The sequence below is a fragment of the Saimiri boliviensis genome, chromosome 8, assembly GCF_048565385.1.
Source record: "Saimiri boliviensis isolate mSaiBol1 chromosome 8, mSaiBol1.pri, whole genome shotgun sequence".
NCBI lineage: Eukaryota > Metazoa > Chordata > Mammalia > Primates > Cebidae > Saimiri > Saimiri boliviensis.
Genome location: NC_133456.1, coordinates 115,433,768 through 115,457,964, shown reverse-complemented (window position 1 = coordinate 115,457,964; position 24,197 = coordinate 115,433,768). Strand labels below are relative to the sequence as shown.

General features: G+C 37.9%; 1 protein-coding gene across 3 annotated transcripts in view; it reads left to right on the top strand.

The window, feature by feature from the left end:
* The window catches only part of NET1 (neuroepithelial cell transforming 1), a 46,458-nt gene extending 22,529 nt beyond the window's left edge, over window positions 1–23,929 (top strand). The window contains exons 1-10 of one of the 3 annotated variants that reach the window (XM_003939053.4): window positions 11,885–12,154; window positions 17,262–17,369; window positions 18,064–18,231; window positions 18,620–18,682; window positions 19,002–19,098; window positions 19,228–19,304; window positions 19,957–20,214; window positions 20,654–20,824; window positions 21,809–21,995; window positions 22,088–23,929. In XM_003939053.4, the coding sequence (XP_003939102.1) occupies window positions 12,062–12,154; window positions 17,262–17,369; window positions 18,064–18,231; window positions 18,620–18,682; window positions 19,002–19,098; window positions 19,228–19,304; window positions 19,957–20,214; window positions 20,654–20,824; window positions 21,809–21,995; window positions 22,088–22,494 (1,629 nt within the window). In that variant the 5' untranslated portion in view covers window positions 11,885–12,061 and the 3' untranslated portion in view covers window positions 22,495–23,929. Of the gene's footprint in view, window positions 1–11,884; window positions 12,155–17,261; window positions 17,370–18,063; window positions 18,232–18,619; window positions 18,683–19,001; window positions 19,099–19,227; window positions 19,305–19,956; window positions 20,215–20,653; window positions 20,825–21,808; window positions 21,996–22,087 lie in introns of those variants that run through there. The other 2 variants (XM_039478662.2, XM_074405116.1) reach the window with 2 other exon arrangements.
* Window positions 23,930–24,197: the final 268 nt, after the last annotated feature.

Genomic DNA, 24,197 nt, shown 5'->3' with positions numbered 1-24,197 from the left:
ATCCTTCAGTTCTCAGTTCTGAGCCTTTCCCAGATACATTCTGAGACTAGTATGCCATTGGGGCTGAAGGGATTCTCCTGTTCTCGGGGCCATCAGAAAAGCCCCATGCCTTCCCTCTGCCTCATCATTCACAAATGCTGCTACCCTATAGGTCTCATAACTGAGGTTTGAGGGGAATCTTTCTTTCTTGTAGATTTTGTCTGTGGGTTTTTTTTTTTCTTTTTTGTTATGCTAGTTGCTCTTTTTTTTTTTTTTTCTTTAAAAGCCCTGTCAAAGAATTAACTTATTAATGAGTTAACCAACATTATAGAAAAATTGATCAAAGGACTAGGAAACACTGACATACACTAATCACTGAAGGAAAGAATGGTAGACTGAGATTGCCAAATTAGATACAACATATTAATATCCCCATGTGCGTCTCCACCTACAAAATTTATTTGCATCGCCATAAGTTTTCTGGAGTTAACTTTTACCTTTTCAGAGCTCTAGAAAAGCCTGCTAAGTAACAAATAGTGAATCAAACAAAAGGCTTGAAATTCTGATGATCCCCAGTAGCAATAAGCTGTATTTATACTTTGAAAATAATGATTGGCTACAACAGAGAGACTCAACCCTGGCTGCAGGTCAGAGTCACCTGAGGGTGGCTTTTGTAGTGGGGGAAGTGTGCTACGAGACCCTATTCCAGACCAAGTCCATATATGAATGGAGGGATGAGGGAAGAAATGAGGATGGGTGACATTGGGACGTAGGAACATGCATTTGATTTTTGTTGTTTTTTGTTTTTCTAAAGCTACCAGGTGATTCTCATGCATAGCCAGAGTTAAAAACTAGAATGTGACGTTTTTAAAGTGATTTCTCCCTCCCCCTGAGTTTTGCTTGGACTTACATCTAAATACAATAGTTTTTATGTAATAAGCTAAACATAATCAGTTAGTATGATTATTTGATGCCTGTTGCTAGGAGCCATTCTACTTTATTTGCCTCCATGCCTGATATATATTACAGATGCTCAGAAAGTAATGAATGAATGAAGTATTAATCATATAGGTCAAATGAATGACATAAGGCTTTATCAGATTTTTCTGTAAAATCTCAGCATTGTCATATTAGATTAGATTGCCTTGCTTCTGTATTATATGTACAATTATTCATTTTTAAAAGAACTTAATATTAGTTTTCCAAATGTGTTTCTCAGCTATGTATGTTAGCAACTACAGCCTTTCCTTTTTATTTTAATAGGAAGAGTCAAAAGTGACTGTTGACTTTGTTAATGTGAAATAACACTGGGATGAGTAATACTGAGCATATTTTTGTGACATAAGGTTCTTTAACTCTGATAGTTAATGATTATAACACAAACCAGAACACTTCTAAAGAAATGTTTTAAAAAATGTTCTTTTTCTGAAGGTTCAAATTTAGGATCTCAGTTTCCTAGAAGTTAAAAGGTATATTTGAGGGTGCGTGTGTGTGGTGGTTTTTTGGTTTTTTGGTTTTTTTTTTTTTTTTTTTTTTTTTTTTGAGACGAAGTTTCACTTTTGTTACCCAGTCTGGAGTATAATGGCATAATCTTGGCCACTGCAACCTTCACCTTCTGGGTTTGAGTGATTCTCCCGCCTCAGCCTCCCAAGTAGCTCCCATACCTGACTAATTTTGTATTTTTAGTAGAGATGGGATTTCACCATGTTGGTCAGACTGATCTCAAACTCCTGACCTCAGGCCTTGGCCTTCCAAAGTGCTGAAATTACAGGCATGAGCCACCGTACCCAGCCTGGAGTTATATTTTGAGTACTGGTGTACTCTGCCATTTTTAGATTAAACATAATAATTAGTGTTTTAGTCCTAATAAAATAACATAAATGATAAATAATTTTAAAAGCATTGTGATTGTTATTATAATGTCTTGGCAGTTCCTGAGTTAGCATTCCAAATACCGCTTTTGAGAAACAATCTCTTAGAACCATGACATGTAATTTTATAATTTTCCAAGGCACAGATTTGAATTGTGTGAAGCTAGTTGGCATGTGAAAGCTAGGGACTTTCCTAGCTTACTGTTGACCTCCGCCTGCACTTTAACTAACATTCCTGCTGGTTGCCTTGTAAGATGAAACATTGTTTTGCTGTGACAAAGGTCCAGAACATAAAGCCAGCTGCTGGTTCAGGTGTTGATATAAGAAAATGGTGGTTCTTGGCCAAAAATATCAAAGTTGAATATAAAACAATTATTCCCAATAAGTGCTCTGAGAAGCCACTGAACGATACAGAGCTGCTTATCTCTGAGCTTAATCATTCCTAGACTGCAATGCATTTAAATACTCATGTCTCCTTTTTAATACATGAATACATTGTTCTGGCAAAAAAATGAAACAGCTTTTTTAAAGACCTGTTTTACTGCCTCCAACCTCTGAAGTATCTAGTTACTATTTGATGTGTGTCTAAGTCCTTTTCATTTATCTGCTTTCAAACAATGTGTAATGACTACAGATATGTGATTATCCTGTATATGTGCTATAGCTTGCTTTTTTAAATGTATGTCTTATTGGTACATATAAAGCATATTCTTGGTTGCTATATTGTATTCCATAGTGTGTTAAAGTACCATAATCCATTTTTTCCCCTAGGGAAACTAATGCATTTATTTTAAATAACAGAAGTCAAGTTTTTGTGGTTTTTTTCTTTCTTTTTTTTTGTTTTTTTTTTGTTTTTTTAAAGTTTTAACATATACAGTCAGGTTTTCAGTGAACTGGTATTGGAACCTCATATAGTCTCTGTGCAGCTAGTTCCACCGTTTTTTCAGAGGGGTTCATCATCTTCACTTCTTCACATTCTACGAAAGTTTAGTCAAATCCCAAAATAAGAAAAGGTACAGTACAAAAGGTTTCTAGAAAACCATAATCTATTTAACAAGTCTTTTAAGAATGGCCATTTTTATATATTTCTAGTTTTTTAGCAGTTCACCTTCTTGTGCATAAGTAGGGACCATTTTTATGTCTCTAATGTAGATGTTTAGAAATGGGTTGCAAGTTTTAATTTTGTTCATGTTGTCTATTTGCCTTCCAAAATGTTTGACAAATGGATACTTTTCTATGAGTTTCTGATAATATTCATATCCCAGTACCCTTGTCAACTCTGTTTTCCCCAGTATTTTAATTTTTACCAACTACTGAGATAGACAACCCGACAGAAAATCAATAAGCAAATAGATTTAAACAGCACTGAGACCAGATGGACCTAATAGACATACAGAACACTTCACCCAACAACAGCAGATTATACATTTTTCTTAAGTGCAGGTAAAACACTCCAGGATAGACTATATGTCAGGCCACAAAACAAGTCTTAATATGTTTATGAAGACTGAAATCATACAGGTCACTTTTTTTTAAAACACACAGAATGAAACTAAAAAGCAATAGCAAAAGGAATTCTAGAAAATTCACAAGTATGTGGAAATTAAACAACACATTATTAACCAATGAGTCAAAACAAATCACAAGGTAAATTAGAAAATACCTTCAAATAGAAATGAAAACACAACATATCAAAACTTACAGAATGCAGCAAAAGCATTGCTGAGAGAAACTTACAGCTGTAAACACTTTACATTAGAAAGTAAGAAATATCTCAAATCACCACCCTAACTTTATTCCTTAAGGAGGTAATAAAAAGAAAAGCAATCTTAACCCAAAACTGGTAGATGGAAGGAAATTAACAGTGGAGATAAATAAAATATGTATTGAAAAACAATAGAGTAAAACCAGAATATGGTTCTTTGGAAAGATTATCAAAATTAACACACTTTTAGGTAGACTAAGAAAAAAAATTCAAATTAGTAAATGAGAAATGAAAGTGGGGATATTACTACCATATTGTATGGAAATTAAAAGGATAATATTAATAAAAGTACAGTGAACAATTGTATGCCAAAATATGGATAATCTAGATGAAGTGGACAAATTCCTAGAAACACACAATCTACCAAGACTGAATCATGGAGAGAAAATCTGACTAAACCTGTAACTAATAAAAAGACTGACTCTGTAATAAAAAGCTCCCAACAAAGAAGAGCTCTAATTGAGAAGACTTTACTGATAAATTCTAGCAAACATTTAGAAAAGAATTAACATTAATCCTTCTCATACGCTTTCAGAAAATCAAAGAAAAGGGAATACTTTCTAACCGATTCTGAGAGACCAGTATTATTCTGATAACCAAAGTCAATATTACAAGAAAAGAAAACTATAGACCAGTGTTATTTCTCAGTTGCTGGCAGGTTAGACATTCATGAGTGGTAGTGACTAAACCAGCCTTGGTAAAAGAGCATCCCTGCTGATGGAGTACACTGAACCTTCATGCCTGGCATTATGGCTGCTGTGTTCATGGGTCTATTGCACCAGCACCAGAATCCACAATGGAAATCACTAGTACCTTAGAGTCTTTGGTAAGCATTAACATGAGAGACAAAGTCCTTCCACTTTGTGACCATTCTCATAGGCCCATCCATATACCTCTTCTCCAAAATTTATTTCTGCCTTCCCAATCTTGGTCCCTTCTAAGCTCCTGACCAAATGTCCAAGCCATTTGCCACTGCACAGGAGCCTATGTGTATCTGTATGTCATGCCATTTCTCCCTTCACATAGAGTGAACAACCAAGTGCACTACTGACACTGGAAGTGTTTCCCTTGCCAGTCTCTTCAGGATCACCCCCGAAGGGGATGCAGTGCAGTCATGGCCCATTTTCTGCTCAGAGCAACATATGTAGCTAATTCATGTGTGAACAAGAGCAAGTTGTTGTCTCAGTGGTTTTAGAGACCTGCTTCACCCCTAAATGAGGAGTTGAAGTACCAGTGTAATATACTAGGTTACATGGCAGGCTGGGCCGTCTGTTCATGTAATTTACAGATGCCCTTTGGTCTTCCTTAAGCCAATCACAAATGGACCATTTCCTTTGTATCACAGATTGCTGCTGTACCTCCCAACCTTCTGACTCAGTTGATTTGACCCTGTTTGTTTTGGGCACTTCTGATTGCAGTTACATGATGTCCCATGGCCAGGGCCTCACTCTGACTAGGTCTGCCCCACACCTGGGGCTGCTTTTCAAACCGGAGTCATTTTTCTGCCATGGAAGGCATAGCTTTGCTGTGGAGCCCTAAGGCTCTGCATTGCAGTTCTCCTTCTGGCCTTCCCAGAGCATCACACAGCATCTTTGTCTACCACAAATACCCCAACCTTGATGTGATATCCCAGGTCATATGGCCTGACCAGCAGGACAGTTTGCACCAGACTGGAAGACCTGCTACAGAGACCTCTGTTGCTCTGGGACCTACCCAAAACTAGCAGAGCAAAATTTCCAAATATAGCAGATGCTCCCTCCAAAAGATGAAGAGTCCTGCTAGTACTGTGCCTAGGAGATCCAAGGTGGAACACCTGTCCTTTACCAAAGAGGGGAGATCCCCAGAAAGCCTCAGGCTGTTGGAGCTATTAAAACTTTTCCAATGTGGCAACCCCTGAATGTTTGTGGCATGCGTTTGACTTACTGGGGTATCCAAAATACTTGCCACTTCCTATTCACCAGGTCTGTTTGCTATAGTGTTATTAATATAATGGACTAGTATGATGTTCTATGGAATATCCAGGTCCTTGTTTACTCCATGACAGAAAACAGAAAATGAATAGCTTCAGGATACGAGCAAACACGAGCTTCTGTCGTTCCCACCTAAAAGCTAACTACTTTTGACCCTTCTTACTAATGGGGATTGAAAAGAGCACACAGGCCAGATCAGTAACCATAACCATATAACAAATGCTAGATGATTTGTTGGTTTGCTCCAGTAGACTCTACATCTTGCACAACAGCTAAGGTTAGAACTACCACTTCAGTTTACAGTGTCCCACTGTCATTTACCACAGTCCACCTCATTATTTTAGGAGGCACTCAGATCAACTGAATGAGGAATACAGTGGAGACTATCACTTGTGCAGTCTGTATCTTTGATGGCTAATCTCTCCGTTTTCTCCTGGTATGCAGTACTGTTTCTGACTTACTATCTTGGCCCAGGTGTAAGGGGTGAAATTTCAGGGACTCCTACTTAGCCATTCCCACCATGATCCTGAGAACATTGGGAAGGTTCTGCCAGCTGCTTTTTCAAATCTTTTAAAGCAATTAACAAAAGCCAGCCAATGCTGCAATTATTACAATTACCATTGCCCCTCTCTTGTTCATTTGCCACCACTGCTATATAAGGCATTGCCTCACTACTCTGTGTCATCCCTGTTCATACCTGTAGTCCTTGTCACCATTTTACTAGTCTGTTCCAGTCTCCTCCTGTGTTTCTGATCACTAGGACCAATCTCAGTGTCCATGTCTTAGCCTAGGTTTCCTCCAGAAGTCAGAGCTTAAAACGAAGACTCACTGGCAGGAGGTCTGTCTTGAGGTACGATCCCAGGGAATAAACTGGGAAAGTGAAAGACAGGTGGCCTATGCAGTGTCTAATTAAGCTGTCACCACCATGGGCAGTGGGGTAGATCTTGCTGGGACCCTCTGAAGAGCCGTGTAAAATATACTGTGGACGTCTCCTCTCAAGGGACTAAAGAGAGGAGCTTTTATCCGCCAGCTCCTGTGCTCTGTTAGTCAACAGGTGGCCTTTCGGGTGTCCATCCCACACAATTGTGGCTACATGTGCACACATGCCACACAGCAGCATCCAAGAAATCCAGGGTGGAAGATGAGATGCACAGTACAGCTGAGGCAAGGGATTGTGGGGCCTCACCTGTGGGGAGCCAGTTGCTATGGCAGTGTCAAATTGGATTAAGAAAACAGGAGCCTGAGCACAAGACACAGTATCATTTTGTCTTCAGTTTGGAGGCTTAGCTGAAGTTCAGGGGGAAAAAAGTTCAGGGAGGAATCCCATTCAACAACCTATTAGAGAAGAATAAGTGTCTTACATTAAACTGAAAGTGTTTCGTTACCTGAGATAAAAAGTCACCACTAACAGTGCTGATACCCCATTTGATTAGCTATTTGTGTTGTCATTGCAAAAAAGAACCATTGTTTTGATAATACCAAACATACTAGCCTGTGAGACTGTTCTGTTTAAAGTATGTCTAATAATGCTTAATTGGTCTGAACTGATGATTTTTTCCCAAAACCAAATTCTTTGTACTAAGCTTAGAGACTCAAATCCACATGTAACTTCATTATTAATTTATTTCATACTCATTTAGTTCAAATGTAACTGTTTCTGTTTCTAAGTTATGACTAGATATTTTGGAACTCTGGTTTCTCAAAAGTTTCACTTTGCAATTAATACTTCCTTTTTAGTGGAAGATTTTTAATTTTATTTTTAACCTATTTTTAGTGAGGTATAGAGTATATGCTTGTAATCCTGAACTCTAGAGTTTTAAAATAGAATGTAGTTTTCTTATATTTAGAAAAAGTATTTAAAGCATTTCTTGTGAGTTTTGGAATCTTTTTCATATACTTGTATCATTTTAAATATGTTTATTTAGTAATGTAGACATGAAGGCTGTACAAAGACTGAAAATACAGATCTTACTGTTCATATTTTTCCACATACTAAGAGACTGTTTATGCAGTCATCTATATCATGTCCTTACAAATATAATTACAAAGTTGAAAAACAGGTTGACAATTGCGTTTCACAATATCTCTTGTAGAGGGCAGCAGAGAACTTAGATTTTGTTTTCTCTTTGCCTGTAGTACGGCTTCCCTAGTCTAATTTCCAGTTGCTTGTTATTGTTCCAGGTAAAATAAACAATAATACCTAGACCAAAAAAAGTTTTGAGTATTCCTAAGCTCTAATTTATTTCTAAATTCCAAGCAGTTTTTCACTTATAAGGGGAGAACAGGTAGCCTAACACTCCTTTTCTATACAGAAGAGAAATGTTGTCTTTCTCTTTACCATTACATAATTCAGTTAAGTTTATAAATTCTAGATGTTCTACACAAAGAAACCAATCTGTACCTCATTTATGCTACTTATAGAAAGTCATACAAATAGTTGCTGTTGGTCAGGCAGGGTCTCTCATGCCTATACTCCCAGCACTTTCGAAGGCTGAGGCAGGTGGATCACTTGAGACCAGAGGTTTGAGAACAGCCTGGCCAACATGGTGAAACCCTGTCTTTACTAAAATTACAAAAATTAGCCAAGCATGGTGGTGCATGCCTGTAAACCCAGCAGCTACTCAGGCTGAGGCACGAGAATTGCTTGAACCCAGGAGGCAGAGGTTGCAGTGAGCTGAGATACTGCCACAGCACTACAGCCTGGACAACAGAGCAAGACTCTTTTAAAAAAAAGGAAAGAAAATCTCTTCTAGAAAACTTAAACAACTGGAACTATTTTATCCTTTTACCTACCCTGTGTCTTATAAAAAGATGATAAGGCAGCTAATCTCTCAACCTTTTTTATGGTTTCCTCCTCTATAAAATATTGGCAATTTAGTGAACACTGCTAGCTTGGGACTCTGGAGACTTTGGTTTTGAACTTACGTCTACTGTTAACTTAGCTCAGCTAACATATACTGAGCACTCAGTGTGTCCCAGAATATGTGCTAAAGGTTTTACATGGGTCATCTTAATCTGGACAGTGTGCCACGACAGCTGAGCAGACCAGAGTCAGGTCTGTTAAGCCACTGATTAACAAGGTACCTTTGGACAAGTTTCTTAAACTTGGTCAGTCCTACTTTCCTCCATCTCTAAAATCGAGATAAGAAGTACTTCATAGAGTTGAGTGAGTAAGATAATACGTGTAGAACTGTAGCACAAAGTAAGACCTTAAATTTTTCTTCTGTTTTTCACCACCACCCATTAAGTTTCCTCCTGAAAATACTGAAGAGGATGAGTTAATGATCTCAGAGGGCCTGTTTAGCCCTCTGGTTTTATGCAGCACTGTGACAAAACTCAAGATTCTTGAGTCTAGCTGACCTTCCGCATGTTCATCGTTCCTTTTTTGGATACTGTCTACATTTAGACCCCAAACCTGCGCATTCAAAATGAAACTAAGATTTGAGTGTTGGTGAGCTGGGATTTTTGTGAACATGGCTGTCATCAGTAGACCCTATTTGTTTTCTATTTCTGTTTTTACATATAAAGACTTCTATGTTTACCTCTTGTGTCCCCAACTGAAGGAGAGATTGAAAGATACCCCTTCTCCTCATTATCTTGGTCTCGTTTTTGTCAGAACTAAATGGAAAAACAGTTTCAAGAAAGACATTGGGTAAGAATCCCAGGAGAACTCCCAGCTGCTTCTTTCCTATCTCCCACTGCACGTAATCTTTTATTCCCTTAGAAACTATGTGGCTAGAAAGTATTGGCTTTACTTACGCCATATTTCAATTGATGAAGCTAACTGAACCAGACTGCTGGGGTCTAGCCTAGTTCAGATTAGAAATTAGGCTGTTCTGAGAATTTAGGCAGATCTTACCTGTAAAATCAGGAGTCCACAATCTCTCAGGTGCTTCAACTTTCATGCCAAATGGAAATAGCCTCTACAGCCTTCCACTCTTAAGGCCAACAAAATCACACATATTGCCCAGGACGGACCAGACAATAGAAAGTAGATGATGAAACAGAGCCAATCTCCATTACTTTAAAAAATAAACTCAAAGCAGAAGGATGAATTATTGACATCATCTTGTGTGTAAAACCATGTTTTATACAAAAGGGCAGTGGTGGTCTTCCTGCAAGAACTAGCACTGTCCTGCAAACCTTAGGCAATTACTTTCTATAGATTGTTTGTCTTTATAAGTAGTCTGCGCCCACTATTCTTCTGCATTCACTCTTCAACCCCTGTAATTTGCCTCTGTCTTTACTGCACTGAAATAGCACACTTGAGATCCTCATTCAACTTGTAATCACTAAATCTGTGGCTCTTTTCTTACCCTCCTTACCTCTTTGCTGTAATTAACATTTTTTATTCCCTTGGCTTTTGCTTTGTTTCTTTCCTTCTAACTATTCATTTTGCAGAATTCTCTTTCCCTTGGCTTTCCTTCAAAGTTAGATCCTTGGACCATGTTCTTTTTTGTCCAGATTTTCTCTCCCAGGCATCTCATTCACTCCCATAGCTTTGATTTGGATCTCTGTTTCTGACTCTCCAGTCTGTACTTAGCCTCCAGCCTCAAGTTTTTGTCCAACATTTTCAACTACCAGCAGAATATTTTCATGTGCATGTTTTTCCACTGCCTCAGACTTAGTATATCTAAAATGTAACTTAGAATTTTCTTTCAAAGCTTGTTCCTTCTTTATTTGCACTAAGTTACTCCTCCTATTTAAAAAATTGTAGGCATCTGTGACTTCTTGCTTATATTTTTCCTTTTCCCCACTGCTCCTACCTTAGGCAAAGTTCTTGCTACCTGATTGTGATTTTTGCGTTACGTTTTCAGTCATCTTTCAACCATCTTAACGGGCACATATGTATATCTTACTACAACGTAGCTGTCATTATGCCTCTCACCTGTTCAGCACAGCCATCTGCTCCATCTTTACCCACAGCTCATGACCTCACAGTGTGGGCTCACTCCCTCATCCTCCTTGAAATTTTCTCTTGCTCAAATCTATGAAAAATTACTTTCAAGGCCCCACAGACATAACATTTTAGACCTCTTCCTGGTATTGTTCCCAGCCATGTCTTAGCTTAGAACACTACTAAAAGTGGGTTCTCCTCCAGAACTCCTGACTTTGCAAAAGCTGTCTGCCATCAGTTATCTCTTCATGTGGCCTACCTTTACACAGTGGTGTCTCAGCAGATATGAAGCCTATTTTTTTTATTACCCAAGTATCTAGAATACTACTGCCTTTTATATAATAGATGTCTCTGATTCTAATAAATCCTAAGAATAGAAATATTTTTCCAATATACTAGCATCATTATAGTTTATAGAATAAAATTTTACCATTCAAAATAGAATAATGAATTTTGTGTTTAAAAGGAAATCTGCTTCATAGCAGGCCTGCCAAACCAGCAAAAGTAGTATTGTTCCATAGAAGAAAAGATTTAGGCTAGAAATTTGGAGACTGTTACTGGTCACTGTCATTATTGTCACTTCACCTCTGTGAGCCTCATTTCTTCACCTGTAAAATGCCAGACTTTTTAAGTAGTCTTTTGATCCTGTTAGGACTAGGTCAAGATCAGTTCATTCAGTTTAGAGGAGGATCCTGTTACATTATTACACATTTATGTATATTATATATATTTGGAACAGAAATCACCTTTGTGTTATAAAATTTCTAGTACACAGATAATCAAGTTGTTAAAACATATCAAAAAGTATCTGCCTCTAAGAAATACTGAATTTTCAAATCTGAAGTATTCCAGTTTACCCATAACCTCACGGGAGATTTACTTCTGGAATAGAGGGAACAGAAGTGTGCCTGCAGTGTTTACCCTGCTAGTCTTAAAAAAATTGGTGGGAACTATTAAGACTTACATAATTTTATAATTGTGAATATGCTTGCATTTCTGTAAAATAAAAACAAGTATCCTGGATAATTAGGCTTTTCTTCATTGTATACGTTGACTTAGCCCTATTGAATAAGAATTTCTATTTCCTTGAGTTGTCAAGTTATTCAGGCAATAGCGTTTTATAGGAAAAGTCTGTCTGTGACTAAGCACTAGAGTAGGTAACTTAGCGATTTGTTTTCCTTTGGGAATGCTTTTTAAATCAGGAAGAGAAGCTTCTGCCTTACTTGAACCCTTGAACCGAGCTTCTCTCCCCACCCCCCCCCACCCCCCCCCCACCCCCCCCCACCCCCCGCGAAAGCTGAGAGGCCTAGGTGTGCCCAGCTGTCAGTTAAAGTCATGTGGTGGCAGGTCCCGCCCCCAGGGCACGGTTGGCTGTGGCCCCGCCCCAGAGCCCTGGAGTCCGTGCCTGCTGCCTGCGGCTCTCAGAAGCGTTTGCTCCACCGCGTGAGAGGCATGGGCACGTGGCTGCTGAGGGTGGCCGAGCTCTGGGAAGAAAAGCCCGTGTGCCTCTGCCTAGCTTCGGTACAGGGCTGACTTGGTGTGGATTGATTGGAAAGGTTTGAGGGGGTACTTGGGAAGCATGGTGGCACATGATGAGAGTGGAGGTCTCCTACCTATTAAAAGGACCATCCGAGTCCTAGATGTCAATAACCAGTCCTTCAGAGAACAAGAGGTAAGACTTTAAGAGAAACATTAGGCAAAAGGAATGTTTTCTAACTCCACAGAGCTTTTAAAGATCTTTAACAAGTCATTAACAGTATAATTTTAAACTTTTGATCTTTCCTTTAAAATGTATGTCCTTGGTTTATGTGCAAGTTTGAAATGTGTTTAGGGACTGTAGTCTAATTTTAAATAGTTTGTACGTAGCATAGCTTGAGTGTACACCGCTTTTATACAAAAGGAAAAAAGATTTCAAATGTATACGTTACTCTGGTTACATTGTCATGTTTCCGATGCTTAATATAGTTGTTTTTTTAACTTGAATTTATATCATCCAGTCTTAGAAACTACCTTAATGAAGTAAGAGGAAAAGAATCCCATCCTTATAAATCAATGCTAGTGAACGGATTGCTACTAAAGTGCAGTCTGACCTGGTGTTGGTTTTTCGTCCATCTGATGAGTTCATTGTATGCCACTTTTTTCTTCAGAGACCTGTTAGAATATTTAAACTAATGACTCATTCTTTTTACCCTCCTTGCTTTGTCTGAAGTCATTTTTTGTCTTTATGAACATTTATCAATATAAATCAAATACTTTGTGCCATTTTATGTAATCTTGATTTAATATTATGTGGTATTCTGTTTATACTGTATACTTTCATACCACATTGTCACTTACGTGCTCAGAATAGTGTTCCTGCTTTAACTGTGTATCTCTTGTTGGTGGCAGTGGTTTCCATCTCTGTACACACATCAAAACTAATCTAATTGCATTTTAAATATGTAAAGCTTATTGTAGACCCCAGCCACATTGCCTGTTGTGTGTTACACATACACACACCTTCTAGTAGTTACAATAGCTGCCATCTCCAGGAAGTACACTTCTATCTGGTGGTGTTTGGCCTTAGTTTCTGTGTTTTTGGTTTTGGTCTTTGCCTATGTGTCTCAGGTTTCTCAAAATGTGTAAGCATTTCCTTTGAGTAAAGTAGTCATCTGTGGTCACTGGTGTGAATCCTGCAGCTTATCATCTATCTGTTGGGCCCATAGAAACTGATCTTTGTTTTATATAGGCATGGGCTGTGTTTCTGCCTCACCTTTATTCCTAAGTTGAAAACACTAGGAATGTTGTCAGGGTTTTAGATCTAGTGACACAGCTTTAAATAGTTTTCAGTATTTGTAGAAAAGGAAGAAATCCCATGTGATCATAACTCATTCTTATCTTTTTTAAAATAACTTTTAATTTTCATTCTTTTGATTTTAAAGTTTTTGGTAATCAGGAGAGAAGATTATTAACTCGAAGAATTAATAATTAGGCACATACTGTTTTTTATTCAGTGTTGTGGTATGATTGATTATTGAAGAGACCCTCCTAAAATGTTCTCTAACTGGCATCATTAGAAGAAAAAACTTTTCTACAAAATGCTGAATTCTCACCAGGATTTTTCCACGTTGCAGTTAGGTATAAGGGATAACCTGATAAAAAATTATTCTCAACAATTTTCTGTTTATAGATATCCAGAAATTTTTAAGGCATAAAATCTAACTACAAGTGGATTACCAACATTAATTAAAACCCTGATCTGTGGGTAGATTGCCTATAATAATGCATGTGACTGGCTAGCTAACCTCGATCATCTGATTAAAAGTTAACCTAAATCAACAACATAAACTTATGTCACAGGGTGCTGGGTTATTTCCCCTCCAAGTGAACTTTAGCCCTGGTGAAAGGTTCCCTGCAGCAGAAAATTCACTGGGCATGTACAGCTTGTAGGCATTCTTTGTTTATTCCCATGGATTTTTTATTATTTATTTATTTTTATTTTTTGAGGAGAGTATGATTCCAGTATCCGTATCTGTTCTTTAAGCTTGAATTTGCCATAACATGTTTTCAGCACTCCAAAACAAAAATAAACAATGCTAGCAATGGAATTATTGGTGAGCCGTCCATTTGGTGGTGGTGCAATGGTGTATCTGGTCTGTTCTAAATACTGTGTTAGAAATCTGTTTTGTGACTACAGATACTTAGGTCAAACCAAGATTATTAAGTCAAACCAAGATTATTAAGATAGTTCACATGGACCTCTAAAGAAAATGGTTTCAGCTCACATGGGCTGATTTCTAACCTGTATTCCAAAAGACATAAATTTTTTTCCCAATCTTTTAGGTGGTCTGTGAATGCCTAATCCATATCACTTTTCCACAGAATTCTTAATGTATGAAAATAATTTATGTATCCTGAAATTAGTAGTAGCATTACACCTTTACATTTCATAATCACACTTTGTTATTTTAGTCATTAAAATTTTTCATACTTTTAAAGTATATATATGCTAAAAGTTTTGTATTTGCCAAACTTTCTTCACGTATGTCCTTTGAGGCAGGAAACTTACCACACCATTCAGTTTCCAAAACCATGTGCAGAAAGTGCAAAGTGCCCTTTTCTCTCCTTCCCCCAACCTGTATTTCCTGAGTAAGCATCATACTTACCAAGACCTCTTAGACTTGATAAACTCTGAAGAGTAGCATTTCCTTTGTGGAGAAGTGAGATTATAGTTGGGTTTTTTAAAGGACTGTGGAACGTATTTAACCACCAAATACCACTTGGCATGATCTGCCACCCTGGAGAGACTGCATCAGCAAAACCTGTGTTCGTTTCAGAAGTATGCTTTAGATATGTTTACATTCACTTATCTAAATCTAAATTCTGTAATTTCTAAATGTCACGTAATTTGGAGTTACCAGAAAGTTGGAAGTTGGGAGTTGGTCCTATAAAGTTAAGAATTTTTTTTATCATTGATTTTACATGATAAAATAGTTATCAAAAATTTCTTTCCTGCTAACTAAATTTTCCCTTCATATTCATTGGGAAAAGCACCTTTCCAAAGACTTTAAAGTTGAAATTAAATATTATATTTTCTGGGAAGTCAAATGTGTTATTGATGAAACAAGAAGAGTTAACCTCTTTTCCCAAAAAGCAGAACAGAACTTTCTGACAACTGCTTTGTTCCAGTGAAATGTCGGCATTTCTTACTCTGTGAGGTAATTCAATCTTCAGTCCAACAGGAGACTCTTTGTGCTGTCTTTACTAAATGGAAAGGAATGCCTGTGCTGGCCCCTGCACACGCGTGTGTCAGTCAGTCAGCACAGATGTACGTGGGGGAGGCATCCACACATGTGCTCAGAAGCACGGTGTGTGCCATCTTATTACATATCACCAAGGTTTTTCAGTTCATTTATATTCAGAGTTTTACTATGGAGTTGATTATTTGGTCTGAGGGGTTGGTCTATAACTCTGCCTCTTAAAGCCTTCAAATTTCTAAATTCTTTGATTATCTACCAAGTTTCCTTAATAGTTCACATTCCTTTCTGACATGTTATGTATACATTTAGGAGCTTTAATGAGTCTAAGTGTTTCTTTGGATATTTAAATTATTTACATTTTTTTCCAAATAACTTTTTCTGTCTTTATTTAAAATACTTTTTTACCCAAACCAAAAATGGTCAATATAGTCTTTACTTGTTTAAAGGCTTTATTTTCACTCAGTTTCTACATCCCTTCCTTTGTATATGACTTTAGTTATGTCAAAGAATTTTTAGAAAAAGTTGCTTCTTCTGTTATTTTTAAATACCTTCTTTTTCAGTGATAATTTAAAATTATCCTCCTGGATTCTCATCAAAATTATTTTGTCAAGTATGCCACAGTTGTCAGAGGCACAAATACAAGTAGTTGTACTCCATAGACATAATGAAGAACAGACCTGCTAGTTCTGTGATACGGCATTCTTCATTTCAGTAACTGTGTGAGTCACCTAATGGATGCCTCCATTTTTCTAGCCATAAAATTAGAATAATGCAATGTTTATGAAGTTTTGAAGTCCTTGAACAAGTGATGCGTGTGCGATATTATTTAAAAGCAGTAACGTGGAATCATAGCTATTTCTTCTCAATTTGTCTATACTTTTAATAAGTTACTGTTTGAGAATCTATTTATGAATCCCACTCAATGTAGTAAATGGAAATATTCCTAAAATATGTTAGTAATAGCTCAGACTTCATATTTGCCAGGCTTTGTTTCAAGCCCTCTTATTCACTTACTCTTCACAACAACTTCATAAGAGAAGTGCTACTGTTAGCCCCATTTTCCAGATGAGAAAACTGAAGCCCAGGGTGTGCCCTAGCAAGTGGTAGAACTAGGATTTGCATCCAGTCATATTTCAGAGCCTTGGAGCTCTTTTAACTCCTCCCTGCCTTGGCTTCAATATTTTTCAGCCCATTCCAGTGTCAGACACATTTATTGAAAGGTTGTATTTTCTAACTGAAGTAGTTAAGAATGAAATGATAACATGTCTGAGATTTGCTTTAACATATTTAAGTAGGGACAGAAATGAAACAAATTGTTAGACCAGACACTGTGGAGGCCACATGATAGACACATGGGATCCATTATGCCATTCTCCGCTTTCATGTATTTTTGAAAATTTTCATAACAGTGTTTTTTTAAAATAAAGTTATTCACCACATTAAAAAGTTCTATTGGATTTGAGGATGTAATTTCCTTGTTTTAATTTTTCCCCCAATGGTAGTATTTGTTATGTTCTCAAAATGATATTCAAATATTTGACTGGACTTTCTTACACACTTGTTTTAAAAGTTACTGATGTTCAGTAGAGTTTTTTGTATGTTTGTTTTGAGACGGAGTTTCGCTCTTGTTACCCAGGCTGGAGTGCAATGGCACGATCTCGGCTCACCGCAACCTCCATCTCCTGGGTTCAGGCAATTCTCCTGCCTCCTGAGTAGCTGGGATTACAGGCACGCGCCACCATGCCCAGCTAATTTTTTGTATTTTTAGTAGAGACAGGGTTTCACCATGTTGACCAGGATGGTCTCGATCTCTCGATCTCGTGATCCACCCGCCTCGGCCTCCCAAAGTGCTGGGATTACAGGCTTGAGCCACCGCGCCCGGCAGAGTTCTTATTTTTTTGGCAATAAAGAACTATTTTCATGTTTCTGTGTTTTACAGTGTACAAAAATTGTTTTGTGAGAGGGCTTTACTTTGTCCAAGTTTGTATGAAATCATTGCACCTAAACGTACATTTAGTGTTACCTGGTTTGTTTTTATAGGAGCCAAGCAATAAAAGAGTTCGACCTCTGGCTCGTGTCACATCATTGGCAAATTTAATCTCTCCTGTAAGAAATGGAGCTGTCAGACGCTTTGGTCAAACAATACAGGTAAAAAGAGAGGAGTAAGAGTCATGTAGTCAGGGGACTTTGTATAGAAGCCTGGAATTTGTATTTTTCTTGGAGCTGTACAAACATGTTTGCATTACTGTACTTAAATATAGTTTTCTTGGCCGGGCGCGGTGGCTCAAGCCTGTAATCCCAGCACTTTGGGAGGCCGAGGCGGGTGGATCACGAGGTCAAGAGATCGAGACCATCCCGGTCAACATGGTGAAACCCCGTCTCTACTAAAAATACAAAAAATTAGCTGGGCATGGTGGCACGTGCCTGTAATCCCAGCTACTCAGGAGGCTGAGGCAGGAGAATTGCCTGAACCCAGGAGGCGGAGGTTGCGGTGAGCCGAGATCGCGCCATTGCACTCCAGCCTGGGTAACAAGAGCGAAACTCCGTCTCAAAAAAAAAAAAAATATAGTTTTCTTTTTGGAATATGCTAGTAAGGAGTATTGTTCCAGAACAGTGTGTAACCTCATATTAATTTGCATCTTATATCAATGCATAGTCTTGGCTAATTTTTATTCCCCAAGAAAAGTAATTTTAGCTGATAAATAAGAGTGATAGGTGGAAACTTGGATAAATTGTTTTCTGCATTGAGAAATTCTCAGAACTTAAAAAAAAAATGGGAATAATTCTGTTTCTTTCAAATCTTATTTTGTCTTTTGTTTTTTTTTTTTTTTTTTTTTTAAAGTCATTTACCCTTCGTGGTGACCACAGATCCCCAGCCTCTGCCCAGAAGTTATCTAGCAGGTCAACAGTCCCAACGCCCGCCAAGAGACGGAGCAGTGTGCTGTGGTCAGAGATGCTAGACACCAGCATGAAGGAGTCTCTCACCACCAGGGAAATCAAGCGGCAGGAGGTACCTGGCACGCAGCACCGAGACTCTATTTATTGGCCTGTACTCTTAAAAAGACCCCTGTTTTTTAAATATATGTGTTCCGAAAAGAACAGCAAACTGACGCCTATGATAAAACTAACTTGAATTTTTGTGTTTGAGCAACAGTTCCTACTACATGATGAACAAAACCTAATGATGGATGGTGGTCAAATTAAACAACTCTAAAAGAGTAAAATTACCAAACATATGGCAACTTTTTATTTGGGATTCCATTCTGAATTACAGTTTTCAGACTGAGTTACTTTTTAAAATGCTGTTCAAAACATCAAATAATGTAAATATCAGTTGTATTTAATTTTCCTTTCTCAAAGGAAGAAATGCCCTCTGATGTTTGCTGGATGTTTTTTAGGCAATATATGAAATGTCTCGAGGTGAACAGGATTTAATTGAGGATCTCAAACTTGCAAGAAAGGTCAGTAAATAACTTTATCGGATGCCCAGTTTTTTAAAATTACATTTCACAAAATCTAAAAGATAGTTTTCTTAACCTTTAGAAGTAGAAAAATAGAAAATATATACCGGTGAATACATTTTTTAGATGAGGTCTAGACACATCTCCTCAAATATAAGTATTAGAGTTTATTTGGGGATTAACACATACTTTAATTTCTTTGATGTGTAGCAAACAGAATCCATGCTGGCTTTTATATAATTAACTCTGTTTCCAAGTACAGATCCCTCATGTTTCCCTCGCATGATCTCTCTGTGACACATTTCTTCCCTCTTGACAGGCCTACCATGACCCCATGTTAAAGTTGTCCATCATGTCAGAAGAGGAACTCAAACATATATTTGGTGATCTGGACTCTTACATACCTCTGCATGAAGGTTAGATATGCCACTTAATTTTCATTGAAGTAGTAATGCAAGTAATTTTCAGTCCAAACTTCTAATGTAGTGCTGACCTGTTTTTTAAATAAACCTATTACTGGTCTTTCTGGTTTTTTATCACTTCAGATTTGTTGGCAAGAATAGGAGAAGCAACCAAGCCCGATGGAACAGTGGAGCAGATTGGTCACATTCTCGTGAACTGGGTATGTAGCGAGTTGTTGCCCCCAGATATGCCATGGTGCAGTTTCTGATGAATATGAGATGGATTTGATCCCATAACTGTATTCTACAAATACATAAGGCATTAAACTAATTTACAGTGATATAAAGTTACAGTCTTTTTAAAAAAAACATTTCATTAATGCTATAGGTTCATTTGTGTTACAAATATGTTCCTGCTTGGATAGAATTCCCATGTTATGTGATTATCTGTTGCATTCTTTCATGAATGTTTAAGTGCGTGCCAGATGCCGGGCACTGTTGGAGGAGTCGTTGCTGGGGATTCAGTGACGAAAGGCTCTCTGCCTTCATAGCCTAGTTGAGGGCAGTCTTGGGGCTGGTGGCAAATGGAGGACACTCAAGTGTCCTGGGAGCACAGACTGCCAGCATCTGAGGTTGGAGGCAGGTGGAAGTCATGAGTCTTCAGTTGGATTTGGCCAAATTACAAAAATTTGAAGAGCATTTTAATGATTGCTAAAATACTATTCAGCTTCCATTATTATCGACAAGAAAATGACCACCGCTTGTTGATACTCTTAAGAATAGCTCTACCTTTTGTGTGTCACGTTCACAGGCTTGTTAATGCACTCGGTTGTAACAGGGACATATCATACCTTTTCTTTTCTTACTCCTCAGTTACCACGCCTGAACGCCTACAGAGGCTACTGTAGTAACCAGCTGGCAGCCAAAGCTCTTCTCGATCAAAAGAAACAGGATCCAAGAGTCCAAGACTTCCTCCAGCGATGTCTTGAGTCTCCCTTCAGCCGAAAACTAGATCTTTGGAGTTTCCTAGATATCCCTCGAAGTCGCCTAGTCAAGTACCCTTTACTGTTAAAAGAAATTCTTAAACACACTCCACAAGACCACCCTGATGTTCAGCTTCTGGAGGATGCTGTAAGTTTCGCCATAAGCGATTCTTTTGTTTTTCAAGTTTATACATTAGGTTGCTTTAGAAAGATATAAAATGATACTTTGGAATCTTTTGAAGATACTGATTCACATCAGCATAGTGAATTGTTTTGTTGTTTTATGTACCCAGTGCATTAGTACACTGTGCACTAAGTGATAAGGAGATGTGTGTTGGACTTTGCACATTTTATATCTCAAGGGACAGGATTCTCATCTGAACTCACCTTTTTGCCTTTGGACAGATCACCCAATTTGGCTAGGACTGTTTTTTCTTGATCTATAAAGTGAACAGACTGACAGAATTCACTGGTTTCTAGAGTCCCTTCAAGCTTAAACGTTCTTCATTCCATGTGACGTTTGCCCTGCAGAAAGGAACAGAATGAGTTAATACACTGAAGTTGCTCCTTCAATTTATCATTTTCAGATATTGATAATACAGGGAGTCCTCTCTGATATCAACTTGAAGAAAGGTGAATCCGAGTGCCAATATTACATCGACAAGCTGGAGTATCTGGATGAAAAGCAGAGGGACCCCAGAATCGAAGCGAGCAAAGTGCTGCTGTGCCACGGGGAGCTGCGGAGCAAGAGCGGACACGTAGGTGCTTTTGCTGCCGCAGCGCGGCCTCCCTCCCACCTCTTTCTCGCACACGTTAGTTACAAGGCAGGTTTGGGAAGGGAAAGTCATGACGTAGTAAAAGAAGATTGCCGGTTTTAATTTTATATTACCAGCTTTGATAAAGCCAACATTTGGGTTCCATGACTAAGAATAAATAAGATGCCTTAAATGTCTCAGTGGAGAACCATAATACTTTATTTTTTAGTTTTGAAGTATAAATCAACTTGCTGGGCCAGGAGTTCCTATCTAAATACAGTATTAGTTCCATAATGTTTATTAAAGTATCCTTCAAAAAATATTTTAAGAGTTTATCTTATGCTTATGGAAGTGGTTTTTAGCACTATGTAACAAATTTCTGAAGCAGATTAAATGAATGCTAATTTATTTGTAAAATGTTAATTACAAAAGTACCTGCTAAAACTAAGTACAGCCATGGAATGGTATTTTTGTTTCATCATGCATTTTCAAAAGCCCAGTTTCTAAGTTGGAGTTTTGTTTAAAAAATTTGAAATCAGACATCTCTGATTTTTCTTTCATGAAGCCTAATTTTTCTATAAAAGGCATAAATTTGTATGGGACAAAATAGAACCATTAACATTTTACCAGCTTGCATTTTTCATCCCTGCTTTGTGTTAGAAAACCGGTATACAACACTAGTGTCTCAAGTCATGTTCCTCATGGTCGGGTCCTTGTGACACAGAGCGTTCATGTAGCTGCTGCTTAATCTGATATTACATACCAGTAAAAAACATTTTATTTATTCTGAGATTGGAAAAACTTTCCAAATAGAACATGCACGCATAGCCTTGAAATCACCACCTTTATGATTACTAAATGTCACTTAGAGGGTGCTTAGAAACTGAATCTGATGAAATTAATCATGTCGTTATTTCAGCAATGTATTTCAGTTACTTAAAAACACGAGCTTAATATTTAAAAAGAGTTTGTTTCCTATTTCTCCAGAAACTTTACATTTTCCTGTTTCAAGACATCTTGGTTCTGACGCGGCCAGTCACGCGGAACGAGCGGCCCTCTTACCAGGTGTACCGGCGGCCCATCCCCGTCCAGGAGCTGGTCCTGGAAGACCTGCAGGATGGAGATGTGCGGATGGGAGGCTCCTTCCGGGGGGCTTTCGGCAACTCGGAGAAAGGTAAAAAATACAGGCCTTACAATCACTTTAAGATTGTATGACCATTTTGCATAGAATAAACCTTTTTTTAGACTGATTTTTTTTTCCCCCAGCTAAAAATATCTTCAGAATTCGCTTCCATGACCCCTTTCCCGGCCAGTCTCATACTCTGCAAGCCAATGATGTGTTCCACAAGCAGCAGTGGTTCAACTGTATCCGCGCGGCCATTGCGCCTTTCCAGTCGGCAGGCAGTCCGCCCGAGCCGCAGGGCCTGCCGGAGCCGCACGAAGAGTGTGAGGGGAACCACCCCTCTGCTAGGAAACTCCCAGCCCAGAGGAGGGTGTCCACAGTTTCCAGTGTTACTCAGGTAGAAGTTGATGAAAACGCTTACAAATGTGGCTCTGGCATGCAGATGGCAGAGGAGAGCAAGAGCGTAAAGACACACCAGACACATCCCGGCATCCGGAGAGCGAGGGACAAAGCCCGGTTTGGTAGCAAACGGAAAGAGACTTTGGTGTAGAGAAAGCTCTGTGTGTTAACTGGTGGAGAGACTGTTTATAAATGTACAGTTTTGTTTTCTTATAATGGGAGCATCATAGGGTTACTTTATACCAGTTGTAACATTTTCATTGTTTTGGTTATTGTTCTTTTTTTAATGGCAGCTAAAGATATACGGATTACTGTTAAATTGCAGTCTTTTTTAAAGATATTTTCTCTAATTATTGAGAAAATGCAAGCCTGATATTTTTAATCAAACAATATTTATGAAATGGGTTTTCTCTTAAAATTCTGGATTCATCATGGCTTTCTAATACCAATTGTAATATTTACAATATTCACCAAAACTTAGAATTTTTGCAAATACTGGAATTCTACCAGCCTTGCATGCAAAATTTGAAGTTTTAATACTGGCACCCAAAATCTATGTGGAATATATGTTTGAAGTATTTCAAAATTTACCTTGAAACATAACTTCCTTGGAAAACAAACTATAAGCCTGAGTAGGTTTTTATTTTTATCAACTGGAATGCTTTAGTTTTTCACTGTACATTCCTCATTTTACATTCATTTAACCTGCCAATTATTTTTTTTATTGTAAAGTAGTTTTTAGTATTTGCTTTTATTTTTTTACTTTGATGCCTTTTCAAATTGGCATGTCTTTATTTTTCTTTCTGATTAAAAATGTGTGTGTATGTGTGTGTATGTGTGTATATATATATATTTTAATCACATTAACTTTACCAAGTGAAACCAAGCCATACTGTTTTTGAGCCAATTAAGAAAATTGCCATTTTTAACGTGTAGCATTTCAGGGTAAAGACCCATGAAGTGACTTGGTATATTCTAGACTGCTGCAAGAAAACCACTTCAAAGATTTTGTTGAAAGTTTTAGTGTTGTCTGAAAAGCAAGAGGGAAGGTGATTGGTAGTGAGTTAAAAGAAAAAGAAAGGAAAAGAGAGTAGTTTTGTCTTCATGTAAAATGTCTGGTTGTGCCAGACATTTCACAAGTGTGAAAGGAGATAGGAGAAGCTTACCTTGAGGGCGTGTAGTAAGTTGTAGAAGGCTCGAGGGGATGTGGACTTATTTGCCTTGGTTTGCAATACCTGCAAATAATGTTTGAAAAGAAACAATGAAATGTGTTGAAAATTTGACCATATTAGATCAATTTTGGTGGATTTATTCATAAGGTGGAAAAAGACTGGTGAATCTTTTTTTTTTTTTTACAAATGTTTCTGTTAAAATGGGATCATCATCTTTTGAAAGGGGGGAGGGAGGAGTAAAAGCCCGATTATAATGGTGATCAATTCAAGTCAGTGTTGACTATTCTGTGAAATATATTTGGCCAGTGGAAATGATAATCAGAAAAAACTGTAAATAGATCCATCCAAGTGATTTCTCTGTACAAATGAATGATACTATTAAAAAAAAAAACGCACACACATAATCACCCTGAAGGTTTCTTGCCTGGTGGCTATTTTGGGGGCATCTGGCAAAATACGCTGGTGTGGCAAAGGAGATAATGGTAAGCCTCACAAAAGTTAGGAAATCTTTTAAGAACGTGGTATAATCAGACACAGCAATTGTATTGAAGACAATGGAACACCTGTTACTTTCTGGATAGGATAGTAAGAGTAGTAGCAAAGCATCCTGATTAATTTCAGATTTTAATTTAAGTAACTCAGGTTCCTAACTGGAAATTCACATTCAAAAGTGTATATTACA